Here is an 18,770-nt window from a genome sequence, read left to right as displayed (position 1 = left end):
GAATTTTTCATGCTTGCTGTTACCCTAAGCTAGGCCCTGTCTGCACCACCAGTTTCCTGAGTATCAATATTTAAGTAAAGTAGATTAACCTGCACCTGACCTGTAGCTGAAAACATCTGAGGATCTGTAATGGTATCACTGCAAGATGAAATTTGCCTTGCTTGGGCTAAACTTTATCCCTGTCCTCCCTTGACAATGCCTCTGCTGTTCATTCCCCAAAGGTGAGTCTTGGGTCCTTTGCATGAAAGATTCTGCAGATTTGCTTATTCCATGACCTCTAAAAGTAACCAGGCTGTCTTTTCTATTTCCCCACGTGCCAGATCATAAGCACCCTGGAAACCACAGCAAGTAATGTCTCTGGGGTCTATTTCTGTGTGGCTTCCAACAAGGTTGGCACAGAAGAAAGAAGCATTCGATTCTACGTCTCAGGTAAGGTACCAGTGCGCCTTCACACCTTATATTCTGGAAGCGCACCTGCAGCAGTGCACATATATCCATGCATACATGTATTGCAGGTTCACTGGTCACCATGGCTGCTTCAGAATCTGGCATACTTGCTAGGGAAATATTGGGGTTCAGTGGCCTGTGGGTTCAGCCAGGGTGGTCAATAAGAGCCAGACTCCAACTGTGAGTCAAACAAAATGTTTATTTACTAAAGCATTGCATTGCATTCTGACATACTCTCACCATGCAGATGAAGCAAGTTGGACGCCAACAGCTGAAACACACTTCTGTTTCCATTAAACATACATTGTGACATAGCACAAAGAGATACACATGGCAAGAGTAGGAATGTCCCACTTTACAATAGCAAGGTTGCAAAACAGGGTCTTCTGTGGCAGAGGCTATGTACGGTAATCTTGTCAAAGATGCCTGTGGTTATCGGTTTAAACAGATCTTACATTCCACTCAGCCCAGAGCTGCAACGGACACACATGCATGGCCAGCTTGCTTACGAACACATTTCTGATTCTTACCGTATTTTTCGCTCTATAGGACGCACTTTTCCCCCTTCAAAAATGAAGGGGAAATGTGTGTGCGTCCTATGGAGCGAAGACGCCATAGCCCCGCGACCCTCTCCCGACTGGAGAGGTGACACGCGGCTATGGCAGGAACCTCTACAGCCCCGTGTCACCTCTCCAGCCGGGAGAGCACGTGCACGGGGCTAAAGCAGCCCCCCGCGACCCTCTCCCGGCTGGAGAGGTGACGCGCGGCTATGGCAGGAGCCTCTATAGCCGCGCGTCACCTCCCCAGCTGGAAGAGCGCGTGCGGGGAGTGTCTGCAAGCCTCGCGCACCCGGCAGGAGGTCCCACCGGGTGCGCGAGGCTTGGGGCGGCAGCCTGTCGCCCGAAGCACGGGGAGCCCTCGGGAGGGCTCCCCCTGCTTCGGGCGAGTGTCTGCAAGCCTCGCGCACCCGGCAGGAGGTCCCACCGGGTGCGCGAGGCTTGGGGCGGCAGCGGACTGCTTGCGCGCACCTAGAAGCTTGGGGCGCGCTGAGCTCAGCACGCCCCAAGCTCCTGGTGTAGCGCAGCGATCCGCTAGCCCTGGGAGAGCCCCGCGGCTCTCCCAAGACTAGCGGACTGCTTGCGCGCACCTAGAAGCTTGGGGCGCGCTGAGCTCAGCACGCCCCAAGCTCCTGGTGTAGCGCAGCGATCCGCTAGCCCTGGGAGAGCCCCGCGGCTCTCCCAAGGCTAGCGGACTGCTTGCCCGCACCTAGAAGCTTGGGGCGCGCTGAGCTCAGCACGCCCCAAGCTTCTAGGTGCGGGCAAGCAGTCCGCTGCCGCCCCAAGCCTCGCGCACCCGGTGGGACCTCCTGCCGGGTGCGCGAGGCTTGGGGCGGCAGCGGACTGCTTGCGCGCACCTAGAAGCTTGGGGCGCGCTGCTTCTAGGTGCGGGCAAGCAGTCCGCTGCCGCCCCAAGCCTCGCACACCCGGTGGGACCTCCTGCCGGGTGCGCGAGGCTTGGGGCGGCAGCGGACTGCTTGCTCGCACCTAGAAGCTTGGGGCGCGCTGCTTCTAGGTGCGGGCAAGCAGTCCGCTGCCGCCCCAAGCCTCGCGCACCCGGTGGGACCTCCTGCCGGGTGCGCGAGGCTTGGGGCGGCAGCGGACTGCTTGCGCGCACCTAGAAGCTTGGGGCGCGCTGCTTCTAGGTGCGGGCAAGCAGTCCGCTGCCGCCCCAAGCCTCGCGCACCCGGTGGGACCTCCTGCCGGGTGCGCGAGGCTTGGGGCGGCAGCGGACTGCTTGCGCACCTAGAAGCTTGGGGCGCGCTGCTTCTAGGTGCGGGCAAGCAGTCCGCTGCCGCCCCAAGCCTCGCGCACCCGGTGGGACCTCCTGCCGGGTGCGCGAGGCTTGGGGCGGCAGCGGACTGCTTGCGCGCACCTAGAAGCTTGGGGCGCGCTGCTTCTAGGTGCGGGCAAGCAGTCCGCTGCCGCCCCAAGCCTCGCGCACCCGGTGGGACCTCCTGCCGGGTGCGCGAGGCTTGGGGCGGCAGCGGACTGCTTGCGCACCTAGAAGCTTGGGGCGCGCTGCTTCTAGGTGCGGGCAAGCAGTCCGCTGCCGCCCCAAGCCTCGCGCACCCGGTGGGACCTCCTGCCGGGTGCGCGAGGCTTGGGGCGGCAGCGGACTGCTTGCGCGCACCTAGAAGCTTGGGGCGCGCTGAGCTCAGCACGCCCCAAGCTCCTGGTATAGCGCAGCGATCCGCTAGCCCTGGGAGAGCCCCGCGGCTCTCCCAGGGCTAGCGGACTGCTTGTCGGCACGCAGAAGCTTGGGGCGCGCTGACCTCAGCCTGCCCCAAGCTTCTGGATTAGCGCAGGGGTCCGCTAGCCCTGGGAGAGGCGCCCGGCTCTCCCACGCTAGCGGAGACCTTGCCGGCACGCAGAAGCTTGGGGCGCGCTGAGCTCCGCACGCCCCAAGCTCCTGGTGTAGCGCAGCGCACCTGGGGGGGAAATAAAATTTTTTCCCTTTATTTCCCCCCAAAAAATCTAGGTGCGTCTTATGGGCCGGTGCGTCTTATGGTGCGAAAAATACGGTAAATTCATTAATACCTTCATAGCTTCCATTCCTCCCCCCTGCTACACAATCAGTAGCTTTCTTCCCATGGAAAGAGGGTCTATATGTAGAAGATGTTACTGACGATGTATTCTGACCTTGGAAAAAAAGCAATAAAAAATTATTATAAAAAAAAAAAACATATGTAGAAGATGAAGTATGGCTGTGCTGCTCGCCCTACCTGCACAGTTATGTCTGTCCCAGGCATCTATGTTGAATGTTGAGTCTCCAATGAATTGGGAGCCCTTTTGGCTCCTGCAGACGTTATTGCTGAGCCAGCTCCCAGCTGGTGCAACAGAGGTGCTTGGATCAGACCCTTCACCCCACCTGGCAAAGAACTGGCAAATCTAGGCTGGCCCAACTCAACCTCCAAAATGTCCTGTTTTAGAGTCCTACTCCATCTCAGAGCCTCCACCAATCAGCAGTGCTCTCCTCCACTAGTGGAGAGGAGCCTGCCCTGAATCCTAAACACATACACACAGCCACCAACATCAGTATGCTAGGATTTCTCCCTTAAGTTAGGAATGTTGCAAAGAAGAATCCTCTTGCACAAGTCCCATGCAATATGAATGAAGAGGGTGGAGAAGAAAATCAAGCTCATTTGCATCTTAATGAGAAATTCACACTTCTTAAATCTAGGGAAATAGCACTGTGTCCAACCAAACGACATATACGAACATTTACATTTTTGGTGCAATGTGCATAAAGATGCATGTTTTGGTGAAAGTAACTTATAAAAATGCATTGTATTAGGGGACATTAGGTTTTTTTAAAAGTGCATTAGTCAAAAGTGCATTAAAATATGCTTGTTAGGAGAAAGTGGCACAAAAATGCTGATGAATTTGCAAGCTGATGCATCATCATCATCATCATCATCATCATCATTTTTTATTTTTATGCCGCCTTTCCACAGTTAAAAAAAATGCTCAAGGCAGCTTACAGCATAACAAGATTTACATAATTACATAAGTAATAAACAATAACTAAACCACATCAAAAAATACACAACCAAATGGGAAACAATTTCCACATAAATCAAAATCTAAAACTAAGAATTCAGCATTAATATCACTGTTTAAAATGATATAGGTAAAAAATAACAGCAATTTAAACAAAAACAAAACAAAATGGAGCCCTCTTTGCCCAGCGGCAGCAGTGGCAGCAGTCCTTTAAAGAGCCCATCAGGCCCCGCCCTGGGCCAGGTGTTGCGTGGCGGGACTGGGGCCCTCAGGCGCTGAGCAAGGAAGTCCTCCTGGGTGACAGCCGCAGCAGCAATTCTTATAGGTCTCTCAGGCCCCTCCCTGTGCCACGTGTTGCGTGGCAGTACTGGGGCCCTCAGGCGCTGAGCAGGGGAGTCCTCCTGGGTGGTAGCCGCAGCAGCAGTTCCTATTGGCCCTTCAGGCCCTGCCCTGATGCAGAAGTGTGGTGCATTGAATTTAATATTGGGGAAATGAGAACCTTCGAGAACCGAACTTGCCAGAACCGTACATCCCTAAAGCCTGTTCAGGTCCGACTAATTTTACTGGAGCTTGCACAGAGGACTTTGCTGTACGATTGTGTCCCTTAAGGTTCACTAGATTTCCTCACACAAAAGTTTAAATGTCCTACCTAACAGACATAAGATAAGATTTGCTGCCAGATTCCCAAATGGGGACAGTTACAAACGGTTGCCCCAGGCAGTTTATCCTCTCCTGACACATTTATGAGACACATGAAAAGAGCCTGTGCTTTTTCAGGCTGGCAAGGGGGCTGTTCTGTCCATTCTCACTGTAAGCAATGCAGCTGCTCTGCGGAAGCTCAAAAACAGAACTTGCAAAAGCACAGAGGGTTTAAATTATGCAGTTTATTGTGCAAAGGACAGGAAATTAAAGCCAATTAATTCCTTGTAAAAACAAATGGAACCAGACTTCCTTTTTGATATATACTGACAGTTTACCTTTTCTCATTGGAATAATTTATATGTTTTTGTAAGGAATCCTGGACACTTGAGCTCCCAAATTGCAGTAATAGCAATTAATAAATACAGTAACTACAGCTGAAAGCAAATGCTCAGTTAATTTTAGAAGATGTTACATTGCTCATGCTTTACAGCAGTGAGTTGTGTGTGTGGATTTTTTAAAGGCTATTTGCATCTGTCAGTGCAAGGATGTGAACTATATTTTTGTGCCTGGACAATGTAAGCACAGACATTCAACAAACAATCAAAGTGAAGATGCACTCTCACTCAGGTGAATCCTCCTCCTTAGGTATGGTATGCAGAGTGACACAAGAGATTTTCACATTTTTCAACCTTTTACATAATAGGGACACCATGTTTAATCTAGCCTCCCCAACTTGGAACAATCAATATGTTTCCGACCACAACTTTCATCAGTGCCAGACATGCACAAGATGGGACTGATGGGAATTATAGTCTGAAATACCTGTAGGACACCAGGGTGGAGAAAGCTAATTAATTTAAAATTTTTTGGTTGATTGTCCAGATGTTCCTTTTTGTTATGCATTCATGACAGTTTGTGCTCATGATGCCATCAGGGTGATTAACCACAATCTTGCTTTCAATGCTGTTGGTGCCTCCAAAGGTTTGGGGGGCAATCACGCTGCTTTGTTTCTGATCAGTGCAGGTCCCATAACTTTCTGCTGAACTCCAGTAACTTTTCATACCACAATTTCCCAGGGGTGAGGTGGGGGTTGTTCCACTTTTCTGGTGCTATAGTGCAAAACTGTCCCTCTAGATGGTGACAAGGAGGTAACATTAGGGAAGTATCTCAGAACACATGTGCCCACAGAGGCCTTCCTTAGTACCCGCAATGTTACTTCCCCACTTCCCTGCTGAAGTTCACCTCAAGAGACGCATTATGTTACAGCCAGTAGAATAGGCTGTGTTGGGTGGGTAATGCCCAAAGAATTTTATTTGGTTTGCAGATGTGCTCACGGGTCCAAAACATGTAGTAGATGTATGAGTTTGGCAAGCTCTACACACCCACCCTTATCCCTTACACATGAGGGAAAGCGTTTTCTAGATGACGTTACAGGTGTGTGCATCATCTCAAACTAAGTAAATTCTGCTTTTTGGCTTTCTTTCACAATATTATCTTACTCACCTGCAAACATGCAGACATTTTGATGAATTAATTTGATTAATCAACTAAAACCCATACATTAACTCAGATTTCTTTAATTGGGTGTCAGCCCTAGAAATAATTGAGAATCAAACTGAATTAAATTACATCTGACAAGCACTTAAAAAATAAAATAAGTTGAATGTAGCCCTTGAGCTTAAAAATGTTCCCCCCTGACTGGCAACAGCTCTCTGAGGTTTCTCTCGAGATGCTTGTTATTGATCTTTAAGCTGCTCTGGAAGCATTTTTGATTGTAGAGCGGAGTTAAACATGCTTTCATTCATTCATTCATTTCAGAGTTCCAAACTATATCTTTCCCAGCAAAATGACGCATCATGACAATTGCTGAATATCACCTGGGGAATTGCCATATTTTTCTGTGTATAAGACACCCCCATGTATAAGAAACCCCCTGTTTTTGAAGACTCCAATTTAAGAAAATGGAGGAGATTGCCCAGAGTTGTTGAGCTTTTTTTTGCAGAAAATCACTCACCAGACTGACAAACGCTGCCAATCACATGCGTCACAATCGCCACAAAGCATCTGCCCAATCGACACCAGCAGCCAGCAAGCAAACACACCATTGCAGTAGTGGAAGCCAATCCACAGCAGCCCTTGCCACATCCACTAACTACCCATCCAATCACCACTGACAACCTCCTCGTGGCTACAACCCATCGCCCATTCCCCCCTCTGCAATATGAGCAAAATGAGCCCCAATTTTGAACATTATTTTAGAGTAAAAAACCCTCATCTTATACACGGAAAAGTATGGTATGTCCTGTTTCTGTAGTGTTGTTTCCAGGGCAAATTCACACCCACCTTCAAGCTGACAACTTGCAAGTGTTGATGTGAAATAAATCCATATTACAGAAGTTTGTTTACAGTCCATTGAACAAACAACATGTTAGCTGAGAGAAGCAGGGAAGAGGAACTCAGCTGAACAAACCATTGCATGCCCTCATCTGGAATCCCTGAACAGCTCTTGATTCCAGACTGAAATGAGTGTTACTAATTCTGGTCTGGAAAACATGAATGTGTTGGAGAGAAATCCTTCCATGGATTCAGTGCATTCAACTGAAGGCCTTGACAGTGTATCTTTACGTACATGTGACAAACGTGGTCATGGACCTGCCCTGTATGTTACCATTCATACAAACAGAGCCCAGTTACAATAGGCAGTGTAAGAAGGCAGGAATTGCCACTTGTCACAATTAGCATTGTTTCTATTCTGCTGCAGTTCAGTTTCTGCCAAATACTACATTATTTATCCCAAATGCAATGCCCAAGCCTATAGACCTATGATACCTTCTGTTTGGGGTAGATGAAGATGCCTCAGCAAAATAGCCATTTAGAGGCCTAATGGAGTGTTTAGTGAATGGCAACATGGCCAGATCAGGCCTAGGGGTAGAGCAGAAATTCTATTCAGTACACATTTAAAGGTGAGCTTATGCAGATTGCACTTTCTGATGCAATACATGAATTGAGAGTCCCCCTTCAAAATGTGCACTTCTGCAGATGTTGCACTGCGGTTCTCCAACCAAGTAATGTGTACAAAAATGCATATACTGGTGTAAAGTGTGCATGAAAATGCATATATTAGTGAATATAATGTGTTAAAAATGGGTTGTATTTGGGGAATTTGCTTTGTAAAAATATGAATACAGTCATACCTTGGATGTTCAGCTTCCAAAAATAGTTCACTTCCGGGTTTGCAATGTTCAGGAGCCAAAACGTTCAGGAGCCAAGCTGTTCAACTTCCAAGGTACGGCTGTATTAGGACAACTTCACACAAAAATGTTGATGAATTTTCATGAGAATATTTTTTTTAAAGTCACAAACTGATGTGGGAATATGGGGAAACTGAAGACTGTAAAAAAAAGAAAGAAACCGAGAGACACTAAAATTGACAGATTCACCAATCTCAGGCCAGAGAGAAGCCATCAGGAGCCAGGCCTGGGCATTTGCGTCTGACTAACTTAGCATTGCCTAAATATTATTTTATTTCAGTTTATTTTTTGGATGATGGTTTTTTTCTAAAAGTTTCACACAAGTTTTGACTGCTGCTTTTACATCAGATTTCCATGTTATTTTAGACAAACATTGCAGGTAGCTATATTGATCCATTAGGGCAGAAAATAAACAACAACCCAAAAGCATCAGTAGCGTAATATCTATTATTAGGACTGACGGAAATGTTGTGAGCGAGCTTTCAAGTCCCCTTGAGCTGGATTTTAAGCCACAGAGGAAAAGGGGCAGGGAGAAAGATGTTGCTACTGGACGTGATCCCATTCTGCAGTTTGTAATCATCACAGGATGGAGTGGAGCGAGTGTTTGTGCAGCTTTACGTACTGCTGCTGGGATAAAGAAGCAATGGCCACTCTTCCTTTGAAAATCTAAAAGCCAGCAGTTATTGAGAGCTGGTAATCAAACACATGGGGCTGTTGAAAAGTCATAAAAATAAAGTATTACTTTACAGTGCAGTCCTATATATAACTACTAAGAAGTAAGCTCCATTGAGTTCAGTGAGACTTACTCCCAGGTAAGTGAATATAGGATTGAATTCTTTGTACCTTTTTTCATTGAGCTTTTATCATATAGTGATTGCTTAACTTTAATAGTGAATTTATTAACTTCAGTGTTTTATTTTGGAGGAGCAAGCCATAAACTTGCTTGTTAATCGCAAGAAAATAACTCAAAATCCAAATTTAGACCAGGAAACAATACCTTTTTATTAGCAGGGAAATTCTACAAAGTAGTGAGCAAGGTTTTTAGTTGCGCCATGGCCTTTTCTGGGATAGATGACTAAAATGACTCAACACAGAAGGGTTTTATGTCTTAGGAGGGAAACTTTACCAGCCTGAGGCCCACATTCCCCCATGGGCAATCTTCCAGGGGTCTGCTTGATAGTGGTGGGTGGGACCAGAGGCAAAAATGAGCAGAGCAATGGAGGTGTCTTGGGGCAAACATGTTCTGGAGAAAGAGCCAATGGTTGGATAGAGAAGCCTAGAGGGTTGCATTTGACCCCCAGGCATGAGGTTCCATACTCCTGTTTTAGGTAGAAGAAATGGTGAATGCCCAGTCTGCTGTTAGTTTCAATCCTAAAAAGGGAACAGAGAAATCTATGTGTATGGAAAATGTATTAGTCTCAGTTCAGTAGCTGTGAGGATAATTGCCAGGTAATTTCGAACTATAAAAAATGGTTAAGGCCTGGCTGCATGCCCAGGTGCCATGAACCTGCCCCCATCAGGACATCTCAGCAAAACCAAAGACCACCAACAACATTGTATGGGTTAATATTAGGCCACAGGTTTATTGATGACAGATGTGAGTGAGTTAGGCTTGGCACTGGGCTAGCTACTATCACCTCCAGCCCACCTGCTGGAGGGATACCAGGGGTCAAGGCCAGTTTTGGGATTGACCCATGACATACATCAAGTGGGTACAACCCCCACAGAGTTGCTGCATCAGGGGAGGCCACACCAGCTTTTTAATCCTGGGAGTGGATCTGAGTGAAGACTCCTTAGAATCAGTCTCGGGCCTGGCCTGTTGAATTGCCCCCCAGCAGCTGGTGTGAGGGGAATTTGTCTCCTAACAGTTGCCAGAAGCGATACCCAGTGGTGCAACAGATGGCAGCAGGCCGCAAATACCACATCATCCACATAGAGGATGAGCAAATATTGTCAGAGGCTGGGGAGAGTGTTTGGCAACTGACACACACACAGTTTCCCTGTCTCATCCCATTTGTAGCGTTGTTCAGGTCAAACTACATTAGTCTATATGCGCTTCATTTGGTAAAGACCATAGCTTAGTGGCAGAGCATCAGCTATGCATGCAGAAGGTCCCAGGTTCAGTCCTTGGAGTCTCCATACAGGGCCAGAAAAAGACTCCTGCCTGCTGAGACCCAGGAGACCCACTGCCTGTACGTGTTGCCAATACTGAGTTAGATGGACCCGTGGTCTGAGTCAGCGTCTTGTGTGCCATTGCTTTTTTGCCATTTGAAAACAAGAAGTTATCCATCGTCTCAATTGCATTTCAAGCATGGTTACAAGTGTCCTCCTTTCCCCCCTTCCAGATGTGCCATCCCAACTACAGACTGAGCCACAAATCACAGCCATTGTAGCAAGCAATGTCCAGTTGACCTGCAAGTCCTCCAAGTACATCTACAACCACCTCTCTTGGTACAACCCCACCTTGCAGGCCGTTCCTGATGCTTTGATGCAGAAGAAGGTGGACAACTATTCCATCTACTTGACGTTGGGCCTTAAGAATGTCTCGCAGGCCCACGCTGGCCTATACAGGTGCAGAGCTCGAAGCCACCCAAATAGCACTGAGGGGCTGGAGAAAAACACCATGCTCAACGTCAAAGGTGAGTCTGGTAGGGTGGCCAGATTTCCCAAGGGAACATTGTTGAACGGGGACATACCTGGGCAGGTCAAGGGATTGAAAATAAAACTACAAATATCATTATGCATATCTGTGGAATAGTTGGACTACTGTGTATCATTCTAGTACACAGTGGCCTCGCCTTAAAAAGGATATCATAGAGTTGGAAAAGTTTCAGAAAAGTGCAGCTCCCCTATGAAGAAAAGGTACATTAGGGATTTCTTTAGTAGAAAGAACTCGGGTTGAGAGGGATTTGACAGAGGTGCATAAAATTATATGTGGTGTAGGGAAGAGGTGGACAGAGACAAGTTTTTCTCATTATCTCACAATATTAGAACTCAGGACCATTCATTGAAACTCAATGTGGAAAGATTGAAACAGGAGGTGGTGCTTTGCACAGTGCATGTCTCACTTTTCTGAAATCCCAGACAAGCAGTAGAAATACAAAAGCAAACAAAAAGAAAACAGCAAGAGATTTTGTCAAGGTCAACCTCAATAAATGTCAGATATATTGTATTTGGCTTGGTGGGCCACAAGTTGTGTGGCTCTAGACTTTAGTGTGGAAACAAATAGATATGAACATATGAGCACCCCTTGATAGATGAGACCAGAGGCTCATTTAGTATAGTAACCTGTTCCCCAGAATGGCCATCTAGATATCTATGAGCAGTGCCCACCCACCCATGAGGTGGGCTGAGGCAGCTGCCTTGAGCGGTGGAACACCAAGGAGCAGCTTCATGCCACCACTGGCAAGATCACATGTAATCTCACTGAAATCTCACAAGAGCTCTGAACCTCAAGGCCTTCATAAAGCACATCTGTGCATTTCATGGTGTATGCTAAAAGTCTGAAACCCATAGCTCTTATTTTCAAAAGAGCCTGTGGTATTAGCCTCATAATTGAAGGAATAAATATATGGCAGTGGACTATGATAAAGACTAAGGGTGGCATCCAACAAAGTGCATTCACTAGCACAATGATTTCCACTTGTGGAATGGAAGCTTCTTTCTTCCTCGTTTTCCTCTGCCCATGAGCCCCCATGCCCCTCTCTAATCTGATCTGGAAGGTTGAGGGAACCCTCAGAATAGATTTAGGGGTGTATGGGGAGAGGAGAGGGAGGGGAAGTTCATTGTGCAACCAAAAGTACTTTGTTGGATACCATCCAAAGAAACCTTTAGGAGACAGATCAAGGGAGATCCAGATTATTTCTTTCACGTCTTGCAGTTTCTAAAACTTGATTTGTGATTTTAAGGAATGTTAATGATTATCTAAGCCTATAGAAGACTCCTGCTGGTCAACGGGTCCGTGTCAGATTTCTTAACATACCAAGAACATACCAAGAAAAAAAGAAATTCCACACATCTCAGTTGTGCCATCTTTCTAGGCATGGTATTAGTGAGTGAAGATTTTCTCCAATTGACCTCAAAGAAAGCAGGAATGGATATCCTTCACTGCCACCAGTTGCACCCTGGTGTCCATTCAGTTTATGCTAGTAAGGGGGGGACTGTGAAAATAGGGTGATTCTCCCAAGTTCATAAGTCAACAGAGAGACTTGGCTCCTAAACAAATTCCTCCATGCCAGCTACAATACAGGACTGTAGCAAATGTCCCCAGTGTCCAGCCTGAAGGTCCATGAGGCCACCTCCTTGCTGAAGCAAAGTAAGTCTGGGTCTGGTGAGTGCCTGGATGGGAGACCTCTGGGAACAACATGTACACTGCCTTGGATTCCATGGTGGAAGAAGATGGGATATAGATGTAAGAGAACAAATAATAAAATATATAAAAGTGTAGTGCAGCCCCACACTTATCTGAATGATTAAAATGTGACAAGCAAGGTTAAAAGAGACCTTCTTCTCTCTACCTGGCCACTTGATTTGCTGTGACGTTCTTTGAGTCAGAGAGAATTTCTCCAACAGAGCAAATGGAAAATCCAATTCCAGCTTTTTCGGAAAATCCAATTCCAGCAACAGCATTCTCCCTGTCAGGATGTTATTATCTGCAGCCAGGTGCCTCAGAACACTTTACTTCAAAGACCTGTGTCCGTCATTCGCTTGAACCAAAATATTGTAGCTGTACAGGTGGATTTATTTATTAAGCAGTTGCTGATTTTCTCTGTCTGAGTGTTGAAAAAGTTTAGGCTGCTCAATCATTCCGTTGTTAGGGAGCAATCGTGAGCTGTGCCACCATGGCTAAAGCAAGGGTAGGGGACCTGTAGCCATCCAGATGTTGTCTCATCAGCCACAGCCAACATGGCTGATGGATAACAATATTTTCTGGGAGCTGTGGTGCCAACAACATTTCGAAGGCCACAGGTCTCATAATCCTATAAAACCAACATGGTGTGCTCCATTAAGACCTGGGTGTGAGAACTGAATGGACTTGATCTGACTCAGCTCTGCCTACTCAGTATGATATCAGCCCTGACTGGAGGGTGGGGTGGGGTGGGACAGGGTGGGGGAGGTATAGCTGCAGTCCATAGGACACAAGTATCTGGTTGGACACTTTGAGAACAGGATGCTGGGCTAGATGGGTGTCTAACCTGATCTAGCATGGCTCTCATTGTGGCATCCAATTTCGTTGCACTTTGTACAATGTTGCACTTGTGTAATGACAATAAAGAATCTATTCTATGGGTGTCTAACCTGATCTAGCATGGCTCTCATTGTGTTCTTACACCCTTGTGCTGACATTAGAACTGGGGGTGGAGGGCGATCCTGATATTTCAAACAGAAAATTTTATACTGGATAATCTGGTATAAAACTAACAGTTCACATCCACATTTCACATCCACAAAGTTCACATCTTCACCATACCTTGAAAGCACATTGCTTCCTCTAAAGAATCCTAGGATTTGTAGTTTGTTAAAGAGGGCTGGGAAATGTCGCTCCGTGAGCAGTAAAGTACAGTACCCAAGATTCTCTGGGGGTAAGCCATGTAGTTTAGATGTGCTTTAAATATGTATGGTGTGGATATGACCCAAATGAATGCATAAGGATGATACTATTTGGAGAAGGAAAAAGAAAAGAAAACTTCCAAATCTCGACTAGTCTTCTTGAGGAGTGCCAGTTTCAGCTATTGGGAGGGAATCATTGGGGAAGACACCCTCTGCTGTTGTTTGTTTGCACCTCCCCTCTGGGGCAGAGGAAGAGGCAGGTGAACAAGTAGGTTGCAGTGGTAAACGTGAAATGCAGGTGCACAGGGCTCTTATCAGTGGGGCTCCTGCTGGGCTTTGGGCCCTTGGCAGGTGTCCTACCATACCAACCCCTGGCACCAGCCATGTTTCTGAGGTTAAAATACAATAGTTGAGGCAGAAAGAATGAAAAGTATAGACAACTGTACTAGATTGTCTGGCAATTACTGGTAGGAGAAGTACCGTATTTTTCGTCCCATAGGACGCTCCGTCCCATAGGATGCACCTAGTTTTTTTGGGGGGGAAATAAAGGAATTTTTTTTCTTTATTTCCCCCCCAAAAGCAGGTCGGGGAAACCGAAGCAGGTCGAAGAACAGCGGGATGGCGGCACTGCGCCTCCCTGCTGTCCCCCGAGCTTGTGGGGCTGGCCGATGTCTGCCCAGCGTGAGGGGTGCCCTGCCCGCCGGGCGGCAGGCTGCTATCCGCAGCGTGGGGAGCCCTGTGGGGAACTCCTGCAGGGCTTCCCACACTGTGGATGTCTGTCCAGGGCGCTCTGCTTCAGGGTGCTCTGCCCGCCGGGCGGCAGGCTGCTATCCGCAGTGTTGGGAGCCCTGCGGGGAACTCCTGCAGGGCTCCCCACGCTGCGGATGTCTGTCCGGCGCACGGGGTGCTCTGCTTCAGGGTGCCCCGCTCGCCGGGCAGCAGGCTGCTATCCGCAGCGTGGGAGGCCCTCTGGGGACCTCCCGCAGGGCTGCCTAGGCTGCGGATGTGTTCCCGAAGCGCCGGGCGCTCTGCTTTCAGGGTGCCCAACGCTCCGGGAAGCAGGCTGCTATCCGCAGCCTAGACATCCTTGTGGGACCTCCCGCAGGGCTGCCTAGGCTGCAGATGTGTTCCCGAAGCCTGGAGAGCGAGAGGGGTTGGTGCGCACCGACCCCTCTCGCTCTCCAAGCTTCAGCAAAAGCTTGCATTTGCCCCATAGGACCCACCCAGATTTCCCCTTCATTTTTGGAGGGGAAAAAGTGTGTCCTATAGGGCGAAAAATACGGTAAATAATGCTTCCTGGCACCTGTCCTTTATACTTTGAGCATATCATACATTAATTTAGGGTGGTGGTCATCTCCACTCTTGTTTTTACAGGACGAAACTGACTCTGCATTCTTGTCGCCCCAATATTTGGCTCAGGACCACCTCCTGTGAGCATGTGATAAAACTGACACCCGGGCTGAATTTGTGGCCTGAGGACGTCTTCTGAGTAAAAGCACTTACTATAAGCTATCTGCAACCATGAGAGCTACTTTCTATTATACCATATTCCTCTGAATTTTGGAGGATAGCCTCAGCCATCTGTTCGTTCCTAGTTTGGTTGGATTTAAATCTGTGCTGTGTTTTTATTGATGTGATCTTTCTGTATCCTTTCCACTTTTCTTTCTTTCTTTCTTTTTTTTTTTTTTTTTTTTTTTTGCTTTCCATGCATTAGAGACTGTGTGTTGGTATAAGGATGGAAATGCAGGTCTTTGATGAATATGTGGTCCTTAAAAGCGTTGCTTCCTTATATTTGCAGTTAAGACTGTGCCTTACATTATGGAGAACTTCACAGACTTCGAAGTAAATGTTAGTGGGAAAATTGTTCTGGAGTGCAAAGTGAATGGGACACCCAAACCCACAATTGCTTGGCTGAAAAATGGCTATCCAATTACTCCTGCTTCAGGTGAGCCTCTGTTTCTTCAACCTTTGATTACTGTAGTGGTATTTTCCTTTGATTAACACCAGAGACACACTCACATCTGAAACCTGGAGAACTGCTGCCAGTCAGTGTAGGCAATATGCTGCTCTGCATAGCTCATAACTGAGTTAGAAACATGGCTTACTTAACTTTTAAAAATAAAAGGATAGAGTAGAAAAATTAGATTTGATCCATTTTTTAAAAAAAAATATTATACAGGCATATATCATAAGCATAAATGTCTCTAGCAAACATTACTAGGTTGTCAAATATACAAGTCATCCTTAGTGCTTTTGCTTATTAGGGTTGGCAACTTACTAAAACCATGTGTAAAAAATACAAAATGCATTTTACGCACGACAATATGACCCAAGAAAGAAAGAAAGAAAGAAAGAAAGAAAGAAAGAAAGAAAGAAAGAAAGTTAACCTGCCCCACCACTATATAAGAAAGAAATCAGAACAGCAAGTTTCCTTTTTTTAACTGCTGGGCAACACAGTTAATATTACTCCTGATGTTCTGCTTCTTTTGTCCTCTTGGTCTTGGTCTGAGATGAGGAAAAGTTTTCTGTGCAATTGTGACAGTTCTGGGATGCTCAGCGTGCTAGCTATAGTGCAGGCCACATCCAGGAACCCACACCTGTTCACTTCAATTCAGATAGTGTGATTGTCCTGATACTGGCGGATTGATGAGAAATCCTGGCTTCATGAGTCTTCCCAATTTAATGAGTGTGGATTGTCTGAAACATCTGATGGCATGGACTTAACTTACGGCTTGTCCATACTTCCAGTTGTTGCATGCCTAGAAAGCACAGGCTTTGCCCCTGCCCTGCCACTTTCATCCAGAAAAACTCTGTCTTTAGTGCTAATTTGGAGCAAATGGAAATGAATGGAAAACCTGGTTGCCAGTTGTTCTGTTTCAGCACTAAACTCTGGGTTTTCCCCAGGCGGGAAGCAATGGAGCAAATGGAAGTATGGATAAGCCCCATATCATATGCAGTGCAAAATATACTAAGAAGTAACTCGAATGCTGCATTGGCGAGCGAGTCCTAACTGCCCCTTTCATTTCAGCTAGTCTGCCTGACCTTTAGAAAGGGGTGGATGCATGAGAGAAGGAGACATATGGTCATTTGCCCTTCACAATCTTCTTTTTATACATTAACACTGCTCTGGGGAGTGTGTATGTGTGTGTGTTGTAACAGTTGCTAGCTGAGAGGTATCCATCACAACCATAACCCAGAGAAGGGGTCAGCTTTTCTCCAGTTGAGGCTGAAAACTTGCAGGGCTGATACTAGTATTACTATTATTTTATTTATTTATATCCCACATTTTCCCCAGACCAGGACTCAAGGTACGGTAGCTTGCAGATAAGATAGAAACAACTAAAAAACAGAAAAACCATTATTAAAAAGCAATTAAAAGCTAATAGAATTAAATCTGTCTATCTATATTTATCATCTATCTACCTATCATCTTTTAAGGATACAGGTTATTGCAAAGAAAACATCACAGCACCAGCCCTTTCCTTAAAAAGTCAGTTCCCAAAAGTTCCCAGATTTGTTCAGTACTTGTCCCAGGGCTGGAATAAGGTGTGTGTTTTTTAGGGGTCATGAAGGTGCTAAGACCAGCCTCTGTTGGTCTTAGAACATTCATCCTTTAGAGACATTTGCCACCCATGTCTCAAACTAAGGCTTGATTAATTTGTGTTTTGCAAAGATGCATATTTTTCTCTGCTCCTCATCAGTGGCTGCCCCTGTGTCTTTAGTTTTCCTTCTTGGGTTAGGCAGAAAGGGATATATAATTCAGATCGGGCTGTTCTGGGCAGAAACCCTTTACAGCTCCTGAAATTTCATAAATAATTCCAGAGGGACAAGCATGTAACTCATCCAGCCAATGGAAACATGAATAAAATATCTGGAGTGGGGGGGACACCTCAGGGTAAATATTTCAGCATTCTGCACGGAAATTTGCACGCAGAGCTTATGTTAACAACAGCCGTATTCATAGGCAGGACACGTTACAGATCTAAACCCTATCCTCCTTCAGTCCCAGTGGGTTTTACCTGCTTGGTGATGATACCTCCTTAGCAAAACAGATTCACTTAGAAATCCCCTGCATTAGCAGGGAAATTAAAGATAGAAGGCTTTGCTTGGTGTCTGCACAGGCCGATGGGCTTTTCCATAGTGCTTGTAAGAAGCTTCCATCGCTACAGAGGGTGAAGTATGTGAACACAGAGAGGCCTTCTTTGATGTAAGGAAATTTGGAAGAGTGGGGCCCACCCACAGCATGATCCCTGTAAGTGGGGGCCGGGGCAAGGCAACGTCCGGATGGAGGGGAGGGCTTGTGCTCACTGCAGCAGCGTCTCCAGGAGCTGCCCTGCCAATTTCATTTCATACATTTTAATACCTACCGCTTAATATAACAAAATATCTGAAGGGTTCACACTATGTTACAGCCATAAATTCACTCTTCTCCTAACAACGGACACTTACTCCAGCCATTGAGAATCATGCCCACAACCCCCTCTGTAGTCTGTATCTTCTGTACCTTCTGTTTCTTGGTCATGATAAAATATGGTCAAATGTTGAGGTATGACAGATTAAACATATTGTCCCATCTTATTTAGAATGGTCCTTCATTGAAACTACATCTTCTAGAACAGCCATTCCTTCACTGAGTTCTATTAAGGCATGTGTGGCTTATGGGTGGCCCTCCAGATGTTACTTAACTACATAACTGGATCAGGCCAGTGACCCATCTAGTCCAGCATCCTGTTCTCACAGTGGCCAACCAGTTACCTGTGGGAAACCTACAAGCAGGACCTGAGCACAACAGCACTCTCCCCTCCTGCATTTTCCAGCAACTAGTATTCAAAAGTATTGCTGTCTGCAGCTGTGGAGGCAGAGCATACCCACCATGGCTAGAGGACCATGAATTCGTCTAATCATCTTTTAAAGTCAGCTAGGTTGGTGGGCATCATTGCCTCCTGTGGGAGCCAGTTCCATAGTTTAACTATGCACTGCGTAACTATGTACTTCCTTCTATTTGTCCTGAATCTTCCAACATTCAGCCTCACTGGGTGTTCACGAGTTGTAGCAATATGAGGGAGGAAGAAAAACTCTCGATCCACTTTTTCCATTCCATGCATAATTTTTAAACTTCTGTCACGTCACCTCTTACTTGTCTTTTTTTCTCAGCTAAAAGGGCCCAAACTATAACTTTCATAGTACCATGCTGGCTGCAGCTGGTGGGAGTTGTAGTTCAGCAAACATTTGGAGAGCTAGCCTGGCTCTGAGAACCTCATGCACCTTAAAGTTTTTGGTTGCTTTTCAGAGTGCATCAGAATGCACTGAGAAAGTGACA

At 46.5% G+C, this 18,770-nt stretch overlaps 1 protein-coding gene across 4 annotated transcripts in view; it reads left to right on the top strand.

Annotated features, from left to right (window-relative positions):
- The window catches only part of LOC308578763 (vascular endothelial growth factor receptor kdr-like), a 211,639-nt gene that overhangs the window by 132,712 nt on the left and 60,157 nt on the right, over positions 1 to 18,770 (top strand). For all 4 annotated transcript variants that reach the window (XM_081179293.1, XM_081179296.1, XM_081179294.1 and 1 more), the window contains exons 12-14: positions 321 to 429; positions 10,246 to 10,539; positions 15,249 to 15,395. In XM_081179293.1, coding sequence (XP_081035419.1) covers positions 321 to 429; positions 10,246 to 10,539; positions 15,249 to 15,395 — 550 coding nt within the window. The remainder of the gene's footprint in view (positions 1 to 320; positions 430 to 10,245; positions 10,540 to 15,248; positions 15,396 to 18,770) is intronic.

Source organism: Podarcis bocagei (genome assembly GCF_964188305.1).
Source record: "Podarcis bocagei genome assembly, chromosome: Z".
Taxonomy (NCBI): Eukaryota; Metazoa; Chordata; class Lepidosauria; order Squamata; family Lacertidae; genus Podarcis; species Podarcis bocagei.
The sequence above is the reverse complement of the archived record's forward strand: the minus strand, read 5'-3'. Positions and strand labels throughout refer to the sequence as shown.